This window comes from Thunnus maccoyii, chromosome 4 (genome assembly GCF_910596095.1).
Source record: "Thunnus maccoyii chromosome 4, fThuMac1.1, whole genome shotgun sequence".
In the NCBI taxonomy this organism is placed as follows: Eukaryota; Metazoa; Chordata; class Actinopteri; order Scombriformes; family Scombridae; genus Thunnus; species Thunnus maccoyii.
In genome coordinates this window covers 6,132,134-6,146,620 of record NC_056536.1, presented here as the reverse complement: position 1 = coordinate 6,146,620, position 14,487 = coordinate 6,132,134, and the positions used below count along the sequence as shown (strand labels likewise).

Below are 14,487 nucleotides of genomic sequence, written 5' to 3'. Positions count from 1 at the left end.
AGAAGGTGGAGCAGCATCTTCACCACCCTAAGCAATGCATCTCCTAACAAAATTAACATTATTGCATACACTTTGCAGTGTGACCCCACTGACATCGGACAGTTTTTACATGGGTGTGCAATTAAAGGGTTAAAGGGTGTTCAAATTAATGTGAATAAATGAACTCTGGTTAGATCGCTGACTAGCTTGAACTATAGTTTAGCAGTTTACTAATGTTGCATAGCAACTGCAGGCAGCCGGGAGCTACTTTCAGTGTTTTGGGAAGTAAGAAAATAGTATGTGACTATGTGTTTAATAAGTTATGCATTATTGTTTTAAATTTATGTGAAACTGAGAAGCCTTCAGCAAAAAGTATCTGCAATATTTCTCACAGACAAGTTCAATTCCTTTCAGGTGCTGCCTGAAAGTAAAAATAAGCCTCGTTTTTTTAACTGAAAAACTGAACAAATACTGACTATTTGTAAGTAAAGACAGTCATGAAATATGAAATGTACAGATTCAGTTAAAGGTTGGAAGAAAAATCACTGTTAAAGCACATAATGCCCAAACTAAAGCAAATAGGATTGCATACTGAGAACAACCCTTCACATGGAAAGGCTGCTAATTACACCTCATCTCCCCACAGAAACACAGACACACTTTTCCTATTATCCCATCACCTGACACACTAACACACAGACTCCAAAGAACCTTGACAGCAAAATATATGGCATGAGCAAAAACAACGCTAGGATGACACTGACCTGAAGAACCCCTTGCAGCCCTCGCAGGTCATGGCGTTGAAGTGGAAGCCGGTGGCCTTGTCGCCGCACACGCCGCAGATCCGCGGGGCGTTGCGGTCGAACTCGTCCGGTCCGACCACCGACGTCGTCACCGTCATGGGCTCCATCACTGAAGAGAAAAAGAAAAAAGAGAGAAGATATTAGAGCCAGTTTCTGACACGCTGATGCCTAAAAAGTGTTACTGCTGGTCCGAGTGAAAGATATAAACACAAAAAAATTTAAAGATGTTCACTTTGTGCATCCATGGTTTTCACCACCCACGAACGAAGCTTAAAAATCAGTTTGTTTTCCTCTTGTCGTGTGTTGTGTGAAAGTGTTTGCTTAGAGTGTGTGCTTGTTGGGGAGGTGTGTGTTTTCCTCTTATACCAACAGGTGTTGGGCTATTAGCATATTTAGCAAAAGGCATTGACAGCCACACTCTGCATCTCGCAGCTATTGGCTGAGTGATTCAGCAGACACAGGCGCACACATATACACACATACAAATGCATACACATACACAGTTTTAAGAATTGTGAAATTACAATATTAATGGGAAAGAGAACTAATGGCAGAAAGAGGGCTATTTGCCAAAGGCTAAGAAATGACGGATACATTTAATACTGCCAAGATGAAATATTCTCTACAGTGCTCATTTTTCCACACACACTCACACACGCACCATCTGGCCGTCCCTTATGAAATAAACAGCAGTAGAGTAACACACACCGACAGGCCAACTGTGAGCAAACTAATCCATATTAATCTGTACAGAAAGTGCCTCTGTCTAAAGTCGGATTTAAGAGGTGAAGATACTTTAAGGAAGTCAAAAAAAGGAGAGGAGGGAGATGATGGAGGATGAAAGGAACACTGTACAGTATGTAGTAGGTTTATCAGTGGATTCAGGTGTTGACCTATGCAGCTTGTGTATAATATGTTCACATAGCACTGACAAACACACGGTGACTGAGTCTTCAATTATATCTTAATGCATATGCTGATGCGAACTGACAGGACTGCATAAACCCCTTTGTAAGACCTTAGAGTAGTAGTTATAGTTGCCTTAAGTCAGTTTTTGATCATACTGACAAATAACCTATTTGATATTTAGGTATGATGACTTAATCTTTCATTTAAAGGTGCTGTTTTTATCAGTTCTGACTGAATAAAGCTTCGGAAAGTTCTGAAAATGAATAATGAGGGAGCATATGAGGTGAGAGGATACCTAAATACAGAATGTGGAGTGAATCCTGTTTGGTAAGATTACATTAATATCAACTACAACTAACCCGGGTCCACATTTGTCTAAAAGTGTTAAAAACTATTAATATGATGTCATTTCTGTTAAGCAAGTTTTGTTTCAGGAAAAGGAAAACATGAGTAAAGCAGATTGATTTGATGAAAGAGGCAGAAGTATTAGTGATGGCTTTATTGGTTAGATTTGATGTTCATGCCTTCTAGTACCGGATGAGGTTGCCGTTAAAGATTCACTGTTTTCCAGGGAGATAATGTTCATTTCATCAAGTTTTTTAAGTTTAATTTGGACTTCGGTTTTATTTATCTTCACTCAGACAACACCAGGGAACGATGAACACAGTGTAATCATATATTAATACTACTCTTCTGTATTGGCTTATATGTCAAGCCAACACTTGAAACATGCTGAACAGAAATGTGTTAAAAGAGGTCTGAGGGAGAAATAAAGAGATAAAAGTCAAAATAAAAAACTGCAGAAGATACAAAGGAAATATTCAAATGTAACAGAGATGAAGAATAGGAAATGCAATCCTTAGTATGCTTTAGAGATCTAGGGCCTGTAGACAAACAACACTATGGAGAAACCGTATGTGCGAGAGAGGGAAAGGTCATGTGAGGGGAAGACGACCAAATGAAAGCAAAGAGGGGAGGGGGTTCACACAATGAACTTAGGCACAGCGGGGAAAGCTGTCACGTGGCTGCAGATGGTGAGTCGACGTGTGTAGAAGTAGGACTCCGATAATGTCAAACCAGGACAAAGTGATAGGAGGAACCGGTGCAGAGGATGGCGGGAGAAATAATGAAAGAGGGGAGAGGGGAGGCAGGTGAGAGCACAAGTGAAAGATGGAGACAAATATAGTCAGACTCCATTAGCTCTCATTACATCTTGGCTAGTTGAAGCTTCAGCACCGGTTCCCAGGAAAATACAGACACACATATGCACGAGCCAGGAAGCATCAGTGCCATTACCCAGTACACACAACACCAGGAGAGCAGGACATGCGGGAGTATCACCTTAATGCACGCTGACCATCTGTGTGTGTGTGTGTGTGTGTGTGTGTGTGTGTGTGTGTGTGTGTGAGGTTCACATGTAAGCAAAGGGGGCTGTCTCATTCACAAACATAGCAGTGATTTCAGGTTACAGTGTATGTCGGGGCGGGTGTTGAGTGCGTTGACAGGGCACACAAAAACAAGACACAGACCATTATTCATAATGTCACAAAAAAAAAACAAAAAAAAAAAAACAGCCTTTTGAATAATGAAAAAACTGGAGAGAGTGAAATGGAGTAACAGCATGTCGAACATCTCGACAGACCTGCACAACCAACAGCAAAACAACCTTTCATTAGTGGTGCTGATTAACAGCGGTACGATTAGGCTCCAGGTCTGTAATTAACAACTCTGATAATATTTCTGCTTTAATCACTTCTTTGTCACTCTTGTTTTCCTCTTTATGTGTTTTCTCCCACTTATTTCTCATTTGTAACACTGCTTAATAATTAGCACTTTTATTTATTCATAGTCAGCATGATTAATTGGTAGAGTAAAGGCAGAAGGGGTAGCTGCCAGGCTGATGGGTAATTCCATCTCTCTCTCGCTCTCTCTCTCTCTCTCTCTGTGTGTGTGTCTCTCTCTCTCTCTCTCTCCTAACCACATTTGTTTTGCTTTAAGAGAAGAAAGCCATTAGTATCTTCATAATCTCTGTCATCATCTTTTTCTCTTTAAAGGACAGCAGTCAGGTATAACAATATGTTAATGTTAAGACGCAGAGTGAGTGTGTAATTATAAGAGAGACAGATAATGTTCTGGTTATGTTGATGACTGATTTATATCACATATTTTTATTAACATTCCTGATTAGGCAATATAGAATAATAGAACAGTCAACCCAGTGCAAACTGTTATTTGAGATAAGGAGGTTAGTTTATCCAACTGATTCAATTTGACTAAATCCAGGCTGTTGCAGTTTATTTGTGTTAGTTTATTTAGTTTTTAAGTTTATTTAGATGCTTAGGCACCAGTTAATATGACATTTGTGCCAAAAAAAACAGATTCAATTGAACTAAATTGGAAGAGACATGATACACAATGTTGTTGGACAAAACAGAGCTCAGCTGTGGATAATGGATTCTTCGTGGATTCATTTTCATAAAATCAAAAGTGTTGGTGTCGACACTGGAAATTCAATGTGTTACAAAGCTAAGCTCAAACAGTATGTTATAGGGGTACAAAAAATCCACAGTTCAGTATATACCTCAATTGTAAGGTCACAGTTTGGTACAGTTTCGGTACAGCAGAAAAAAAAAGAAAGGTAGAAAATAACATTTTGGTCTTTTATTTTGAAAAGTGTCAACATCCAACAACGGCTTATTGGCTGTAACTATTACTGAAACAGTTTAGTTGCTGCAGTGGAAACTATTACTGAAACAGTTTAGTTGCTGCAGTGGAAAAGGAAAACAACATTTCTTTTTCTTGCAAGGAGTCACGACACCTGCTGACAGCTGTTTTATGCTGATTTATGGTCTAACTGTATATAAAGTAGTTCAAACTAGCTCCACCTCCGGCAGCTACAACAGTAACATGCTGCTTACACACTGATGCTTCAGTATTATTAATCTAGTGATGTCGTAATATATCAGTCAGAGGGACCAAACCAGGGATACGCCATATTGTTTCACTACAGAGATAACAGAGCATATTTTAATAATAGTGTTGCACTGGGTCAGCGTCATGGGTCTCTTGTTTGTCATTCTGATCGCAGCAAGGCTACCTTGGCTAAGCCAGCTAGCATACATCCATAATTATGCTACAGCTAAGCGGTGCGCTGTGAAACGTTCTGGGTGGAACTCGCTTTGACAGTAATTGTAGTATTTTACGGTACAAAACATACCAAACCGAACATCCTCTACTGAACAGTTCTGGACAAATACATGAACCATGGTATGTTACTGACTCACCCAAGAAGAACTTGGGGTCAGGGTTGGCCAGCTGACTATCCCAGGATGCCCTGTTGTACAACGTAGAAATGGAACTGTCATGTTTTGTCGAGCTTAACCCACCACTGTTTACCTTGTATTCCCTGTTACAGCCTTGTGACTCTTATCACTCACTGCACCTACAGTCCTTGCTGGTGTTGTCGCAATAACAAAATTCAATGTTCTGTCAATAATGTTGTACAACACTGAATACTGACTTTTGCAAACTTTCAGAGTTTTACCAGCTTTAACTAAATGTAATCAACAAGATAAATCCTACTTGTACTCTGGTATAAATAAGTAAAACACAAAAGGCTTAACTACACAATGTCCGGACTTTTGTTGTACTACAACATTGTGAATCAAATATCTCAAAACTTAACAAGAGCATCAAACAGTCCTTTACAGTAAACTAGTACAGGAGCAGCATTTTTTTTCTTGTTTACCAATGAGACTGCAGTCAATTTTGCACTATGAAATACTGGTATCCATGTCATATTTCTGGTGTCATGGCAACACCAGTCCTTTCATCCTCGCCTGTGTCTCATTCCACAGTTCTCTGTTTCACTCCTCTTTTTTTCTTCTCTTTAAGTTTCACTTTGCTGTTTGTCACTCCATTCCTTTTTCCTATCTTGCTCTCTATCCTCAGCTGTAAACACACTTGTCTGTGACGCTTCTGAGAGCTATGTGGAGCGGGCTACAAGACAAGTGACATCTAATGTCAACAGATGAAACATTTAGTGAGAGAGATAGTCAGGCTGGATTACGGCAGAGTCGCTCTGTCTGTTTTCGCTGATGCTGATGTTATTTTCCTCTCTGAAGCGGTGAGCAGTGCAGCTGAGTGCCATCTCATCAAGTTAAAATTCATAACCCCCCCCCCTATAGCATGTAAACAACAGGTCCCATGAGGCGGACTATTAAGACCCCATCACCATACAGTGTGTGAAAAAAAAAACATTCAGTGAAGGATATTTAGCATTCCTTATTGATTCACTGAGGAGAATAGTTTGCTTTTCTGTTTCCACACAAATGAAATAAGAATGTATTTCATAAAATGTATCAAAATATGGTTCTTAAAGCATGTTGAAAAGCAGCGAAGCCATTCAAGCACTCAAACATAATAACATCCACCAGTAATGGCCAAAACAACGCTGTGGTACACCTGTAAAAGTTATTGCAGGGGTGCTCGCTGCCCACCATAAAAACATGTTTTTAGTTCTTTTTTAAAATTGAGTAATGCATCATATACTTGAAAAATTACATGAAAAACAAGCTCTGCACTTACCCATTGCACATTAATGATAATAACAAAGGATTTTACTTTGTTGAAATATATTTGCATAATTAATGGCAGTAAAAAACTGTTGATACGAAGTATTTGGATAAGTAACTTCTTCAAAGTGCCAAATATGTCATATAATGCTTTTCATGCTCTTTGAAAGGATTTGAAAGGAAAATTCTTTATATTAGTTCATGACAACATATTTAAAGATATAAAAATGTTTTTAAAATACCAGTTACTATATTAGCAGCTCTCTTGAAACCAATAATTAATGTATTGATGCCCAATAAACACTCCCTCGGTAATCACTGCATTGGAAAGTTCTCTACCAACATAACAGAGCCCACCCAGTCCAGTTTACAATAAGCATAGAAGTTGTTGTACCTCCTCGAAAAGCTCCATGTAGTTCTCTTGTGGCTTTCTGTCTGCTTTACTTTTCTCTTTCACTCCAGCCCCTCCTGTGCCCCTTGGAGGCCAGTCAAACTACTGTGCTGCGTTTGTCTTCATGCTTTCCTGCTATCATAAATCTGATGTTCCAGTTTGCAAAACCTATACAGCCCAGGAGCTGCTAAAACAACATGACTGCCTGGCCGAGGAGGAGGACAGAGGAACATGCCACATGCTATGTAAGAAGAATCAGTATGTACTGTACATACTGTATGAAATAACTTTAGGTAGGCTTGGATTACCAGCTTGTGTGTGTGACTGTGTGAGAGGCTTTCCGTTAAGTGGAGCATGAGGTGGACTTATCAATGTATTGATTAACCTGTGCCAGTACCATCAAATATCATCATCATGATTGAGCATTTTGTCACTACATCACTGAGACCCACCTTGATGATTAATAGAGATCTGCTGGCTCTTAACCCGTATGTGCTGTTTTCACAATCAGAGGAATGCTTTTGGAAACAACAGGCCGACCAAATTGATTATAGTGGATTTTGTTGAGAATAAAAGCATCAAAGTCACTGAACAACAAATTGGATCAAATCAGTATGGTGTGGACCACACTTCAGTGGATAAAAGGTTTTTGACCATTTCTACTTTGTCTCGATAACTGCTCTAATAGAAGAAAATTGGCCATAATATAGAATGGAAGTATGTCAAGAGAAACATAAGCCCCAGGTTCCCTTTTTATAATATACTGTTATTAGTGCGCCATATAGGAAAATGTCCATCATTGATTTAGTATTGAACTGTATTTCAGTGCTGTGAAAACTACATGAGAAGACAACATTTTTTTGCTATGGAAATCTGACCAACCAGAATCCAAAACAGACTTATTTCAGTCATCTTGTGGCTGGCAAAGTCCTACATTGCTATTTAATTAAAATACTACTAGTACCCTGGTAGAATCATTTGGACTCTACCACTTAAATATCCTGTATCATAAAAGCAGTAAGGGAATGTTTGGCATTCTTGTTTGACTTGTCTTTCCTCTAATATCACATGTTTACAGAGTGGCCATGTGATGCTGAAGTGGTTTGAACTTGGCGGCAGGGCAGCCTAGAGGTTGGAGAGATTGTCCGTAAACTGAAGACCTGAGTGACACACCAGCAAGCATGTGCACTGCTGTAGTGTCCCACACTGCCAGCTGCAGGGCTGCTGCTCTGTGGATGACCTTGACCTCTGACCTCCCAGTGGAGGTGGCATTTCCCAACAAGGATCAATTAAATATTGCACTGTTGTTTGAAAGAGGCATGTCTAAGAGGAAAGAGGGATTAAGTCGCCTTCTGCTAAATTGTTGACTGTTATACCTACTGATTATGGAAATTTTGCGTTTTGGGAAGTTTACTGAGAAGATGAAAAACACATACTATACTTAGAGATGCTTAGTCCAGCAAAAACAGAATATACATCTCCTGAAACAACTCTCTGTTAAAGATCTTCATTCTATAGACAATTTGGTGAAATTCAACCATTGTAGTTGCAGTATGAACCAGATAGATGTCCTGAGTCCTGTAATATTCAAGTACAATGTAAGCTTAGTTGAAATTAGTAAGCAGTTTCAATGTTTGACAACTGAAAGCATGCTTGTATTGATTACATTTACAGTCTGTTGAATTTCAAGAATTATTTCTGCAGAAGTTCAGACATAGAAAAGTAGTGGAAGACAAGTCTCCTCATCCTCCCTACTCTCTTCATTACTACATTATATAAGTCAGGCTGAGTTGGTCAACACAATACTTTCCACTAACATTTCTTGCTCTCTGTTTCCACTCTCTTCAAAGCTCAGCAGTAATCCGGTACTGTCCAGTCCTGTATAAGGCTCAGTATAGGAGGGTACCACAGGAAATGGAATCTATTGCATACAGAGGGGTTCACTCTATAGGCAGCACAACAGGGAGCATGGCCTACTTTTACCACCAGCTGCCTCACAGTGGGCCTCACTAACAGCTAAGCACCATACACTCCAGTCCAGTACAATACAACAAAGCAGCAGCCGGGCCGGAGCTTAACACGCACACACACACACACACACACACACACACACACACACACACACAGAATCCCACCACTCAAAAAGCAAACAGCCGCTCCTTATGTTTCATCTAATGATGTTACACAGAGAGTTTTAGATCTGTCATCTTTGGTTTGACTTTTCTTCTTTACTCAATCATTCCAAATCACTGGACAGTCAAAAATCACAGGTAAAGTTTTGTTTCAAAGGGGTAGATTTTCTCCTTGAACTATAGTGAGTTCGTCCCTAAGTATTCGATTCCTGTTTGGCTCCATAAATCCTGGACATCAAAGGTAAGGTAAGAAATCACAGAGGAGTAGCAGCATGTGAACCCCAACAACCCACTCTGGGTCCAAACCTCAACATGGGACACAAAGATCAAAGCCAGAGGTTTTTTTCTGGCTCAGTTTGTACCCAACGGTGGGTTATGGGAGAGATTAAAGTGGGTCCACAGGTATGCTCTGAAAGCCATCCTAAATCCCTCTAATCTCAGGTAGGCTGAACAAAATACTCTAATTTGGATTTAGTGTAGTGGAAAGGTCACTGCAGCATACTGTAAACCAGGCCTTGTCAACTAGCGGCTCGCGGGCCGAGCACAGCCCTTTTGATTTTTTCTAAGGCCCGCAGGAGGGTGCATGCAAATCAGGCTGGCATGGTAAAAACATTTTTATTTTCTTGTGTTTGTTTGTTCAAGGGGACAGATAACTGTGGTTCACACTCCAACATAGTAGGTGGCGGTAAGGTGCCTTAACGCTGGTTGCCACCCGCCATATAACGGAAAAAAGAAGAAGTATCACACCTGCTCCGTACCTGCCATTTGGTCACTCGGTCAAGTTGCGCCCTGGGCTGGCGGGCTACAGAGAAACTCACGTTAGCCAACAGCAATCTTCAAAATGTCTCTGTTGAAGCTAAAGAGACGTAAAGTTGATTGTGAAAATCGCCAATTCCAAAGCGAATGGACTGACAAGTATTTATTCACTTTGCCAGCCGCAACAACTAATAAACCGGTGTGTTTATTGTGCAATGAATGCATTGCTGTAGTGAAAGAATATAACGTGAAGAGGCACTACAAGTCAAATCATGGCTTGTTTTCTGCCAGGCTCGGAGGAACAGAGAAGAAAAGTACAGGGACTGCTAGCATCTTTTCAGATGTCAGGTGGCCCTTGGTCGCTTTTGCACGGAACAAGAGCCATGATAGCATCCCTGCGTGTAGCCTGGACACAAACCAGACAGAAGAGCGTGAACTGGATTTACGAAAAGTTTGCGTGTTGGTTACTGATGGCACTCCGGCTATCATCGGTAGCGTGCAAAGGCTGGTGGCGAGGCTATCAACTACTCAACATATGCAGTTTTTACACTGTGTCATTCATCAGTCTTTGCTGTGTGCAAAGCTCAGTGGTGATCTGAAAAACACCATGGACACTGTTGTGAACATTGTCAATTTTTTTTGATCAACCTCCAGCCTGTAACATCGCCTTTTCCGTCAGCTACTTGCTGACACCTTTGCTGAGCACACTGACTTACTTGTACATAATGACGTCAGATGGCTCAGCAAAGGAAAGGTTCTGGATCGTTTCTGTCAACTCTGCCAGGAGATTGTGTCTTTCCTTTGCACATGTAAACACAAACGTGCATCAAACCTCTTGGAGCGCATGTTGGATGAACAGTTTATGGCAGAAGTCTACTTTCTGTGTGACATTTTTGGACACTTGAACACTTGAAGTGCAGGGGCGGGAAAAATCTATTGCTGATTTGGTTGAGAGGCTTTGTGCCTTCAAGACAAAGCTAATGATTTTCACAACTGACCTAATGGTAACAAAATTGCTGCACTTCCCAGAACTCCGTGCATTCATGAGCACAGCACCTGGGGCACACATAATGCTCGCCATGACAGACTTCATGACAAAATTGATTGAGGACTTTACTGAGAGATTCCAAGGCTTCAGCATTCCCACTGAGGTACTGCAGTTTGCTTGTGACCCGTTTTCCATCAAACCATAGGCAGACTTCTGTGTAAAAGCAAAAGAGGTAATGTCTTGTATTGATGAGAGCATCTTTCAGATGGAATTGGTTGATGTGCAGTCCTCCTTTGCTTTAAAACAGCACTTGCAGTCTGAGGGAGCAGTGGACTTTTGGTCTAAGCATGTTAGCCAATATCAGTACCCCACAGGGAAAGTGGCCTTGCTAATACTGACAATGTTTGGATTGGAGTGTCTCAGGATTGCCCTTACTACTTCTGAGCCAAACTATGTTGAAATAGCAAAATCAAGGCAGTGTCATTTCTCTCACTGACTCAAACAGGCTCAAAATGATAGAAATCTGATTTGTATGGTAGTTGTGTAGTAGTAAATCACCTGATTGAGGCATGTAATGCTCTCTTAGTGAAAATAGTCTGGATTCTGTTTTACTGTTTTGACCTTTAACAAATATGGACATGGACCTGCTATAAGCACCATATGTCTGCTTGGAATTGTTTTTGATAGTATCATGAACAGGCCCATTTATTGTTAGTCTGACGGCTACTGTTTTATTATGTTCATCTTGCATTTAGCATTTATGGATATGGACCTTTTTTAAAAGCTCCTTATGTATGTCAGTGTTGTTGAGGATATTATAAACAGGCCTACTTACTGTTAGTCTGATGGATACTGTTTTACTACATTCATCTTGTTTTCTATATTTGTGGATATCGACCTGTCAGAAAAACATCTCATCTCTCCTTAGATTTTTAGATGTTACTTTTTGCCCTTCTGTTTCAAGCCTTGTAACCATAGCTTTCCTACTTTCTGTATGGACTAGCTGCTGTCTGGAATTGATTGTAATGATACAATTAAAAAAGTGAGAGAAAAAGGACGCACATGACTAGTTTATTCCATGTGGTAGTATATCTATTAACATTATACTGTAAGTTATTTGTAGCCATTAATTGACAAAGTATTCTGTGTGGCCCACAGACCCCCAGTGATTTTCCTGTTTGGCCCACTTGCTATTGAAGTTGAATAGCCCTGCTGTAAACAATATAATATAAAGTAAGAGATATTTTAACATAAGGGCGTGTGTCCATATAGCGATTTTCTCTGGCAGAAAAGTGCTAGCACGGCCCTGGGGAGCACTGGGATGAAACACTTGTGCGATAAGAGAAAAAAAATGCTGACTTAAAGCTACGTTAACAGAGGGTTGACTACATAGCTAACAACAAGCTTACAACATGTAGGATGATAAAAGCACAACACTCACCAGCAACATTCAGTGTCCGGCCAATCTGCTCCCACAAATGGGCTTTTCTGTCTTTGTTATGGTGGTTTCTGTCTGACATATCATAAAGCTCAGGATAGACAGACACAGCCAGAACACAGTTCTCCTCCATTTTCTTGGTTACCAGGGTGACAAGTCCTGCCCTATTTAATATATGATTGGTTGCCTGAAAAGGAGCAACAGTGACGACACCAGCGCCGTTCTAACAAGTTCAGAGAATTTCATCTGGAAGTGCTCGGAGTGGTCGCACAAAAAAGTGCAGCACTTTTTCTCTAAGCAGCCGCATGCTGCTGCATACACTCTTTCCTCACTGGGAACCACTGAAAAAAAGATTCTGGCGCTCAGAAAAAAAATGCAATATGTATACAAGCCCTAAGGAAAACAACAATACAAAATAAAAATGTAAGGAATGTAAGGAGGACATGTACAAGAGTGAAACATGAGCATAATGAACTGTGAGAAATCATACATCCATTGTAGTTTAGTAGTGTATGAAGAAAAGACACAGACACATAATTGTAATCTGTGATTTGTAATCCAGGAAGCAGCAAAACAAGACTTCTATGAATGTCAGTATCAAAAGGCTACACTGTGCTTCAGCACAGTATGATACAATACATCAGGATCACAAGGCGTCAAACATGGACAAGAGAGAGCTAGCTCTGATTTTATCCAACCAGACCAGATGCCTGCAAATCCAACAAATGAGCCTGAGGCCATTAAAAGGAGGAGGGGGTTCCGAGTCCATTTATAGCGTGGTGGGATTTGTGTGAGTCTTTGTGCATGCATAGTGTGTGTGTATGTGTACGTGTGTGTATCAAGTCTGTTTGAAAGATACTAATGGGATGTCCCAATTGGCTACAGAAGCATGCTAAACAGATGGACTGATGTGATTGGTTGGTATGTGGCGCACCCCCTGACGCTTGAACACACACACACACACACACACGCAAACACACACACACACAGACACACACAATTCTTAACGATCACAAGTGTACTGTACCATATCAAACAAACATACACTATCCGCATGTAACTGAGCCCTGGAAATCAGTGAAATCTTTGTCAAAGCCAACACAAAATACTTCAAATCAAAGAGGGTGGTTTTATGTTGTTTTTTTCTAATCTATTCAAGATCACTACAGAAATATATCTTGCAAATTATCTAGAGAGTCATATCCTGACTTGTAGAAGCATGTTTGTGATTACAGCTTCCAGACTCTGAGTCATAAAACATCCAGATGGTTGAAAACATTTTTAAAGGTGCTGTTAATTCAGTCCATGCTAATTTGAAATTATTTCATTCATTTATCTTCTACTTGTGAACTTCTTCATATATTATTATAGCTGTGGCAACAAAGTCATAGCTTTGCTGACTCATCTGCTCTTATCAACAAACTAACAGTGTAATTGTGATATCAAGTAATGCTATACATATTTTAAAAATGCCCCATGTCTTCTTCTGTCCTGATGAACAGTCCACAATCAACACATAGTTACTGTATTTTCACTAATAGTGGCCGGGGCCTTTATTTACCTCAATTGCACAGGGTACCAGGCCTTTATTGGAAGCAGGCTTATATCAGAGAGAGGCCTTTATTCCTAATTCGCTATGTTTGATAAGTATATTTGCTCATATTTTAGTATGAAGCCTTCCTGTTTTCTGATCTGCTTCCGTTTGCTCTGTTAGATTTTTGTTACTGCATTATGCTATTGATAAAATTAAATGCTCATGGACATAATGCCTTCATTTCCTGACTTTTATTGTGAAACATTACACAAACATTTCAATTTAACTTGTGTGAAGTATGACCGGTCAAGTACCGGAGGGGGAATATGGCCAGTGTCACATAAAAACTTAACAAATCTGAGGTAACGTTACGCTGGATATAAACATTAATGGCCAGTTAACAGCACAGCCAAATATCAAATATCAATCAACTGTCTCTCTAGCTACAAGCTAACTTTCTTCCTCCCACCTCTAGCTAGCTGTGCTCTCCTCTTGTCAGCTAACAGCAGCTCATGCTTCTGTCTTTTCCAGTATCTGATTCTTATCGGGTCAGTGTCAAAATGTCTTGCAGCTTTCGCTCATTAATTTTCCTCCGCATATTGCAAAACTCTCTCTTTGAATTTGACCAGGCCGGCCTTTATTTGTTCATGTCAACCACACCCCCAGCCATTATTGGCTTTCAATTGAATACCGGCCACTGTTAGAGAAAATACGGTAATTTACTATCACAGAGGACTAAAGAAACCAGGGAATATTCACATCTGAGAAGCTGGAACCAGATAATTTGGACATTTTCCTTCCTAAAAAATGACTCCAAATGATTAATCGATTATCAAAATAATTGGTGATTAATTCAGTAGTTGGCAACTTATCGATTAATCAACTAACCATTGCAGCTCTAACTTACATACTTTAGTGTTAACAAAATATCTCAACAGTCAGAGGTGAGTATGCACATCTTTTGAAAACACAGATATGGATAA

At 40.0% G+C, this 14,487-nt stretch overlaps 1 protein-coding gene across 2 annotated transcripts in view; it reads right to left on the bottom strand.

Moving 5' to 3' along the window:
• Window positions 1-14,487, bottom strand: part of LOC121895956 (vitamin D3 receptor A) — a 112,863-nt gene that overhangs the window by 27,367 nt on the left and 71,009 nt on the right. For both annotated transcript variants that reach the window (XM_042409523.1, XM_042409522.1), the window contains exon 3: window positions 744-891. In XM_042409523.1, coding sequence (XP_042265457.1) covers window positions 744-889 — 146 coding nt within the window. In that variant the 5' untranslated portion in view covers window positions 890-891. The remainder of the gene's footprint in view (window positions 1-743; window positions 892-14,487) is intronic.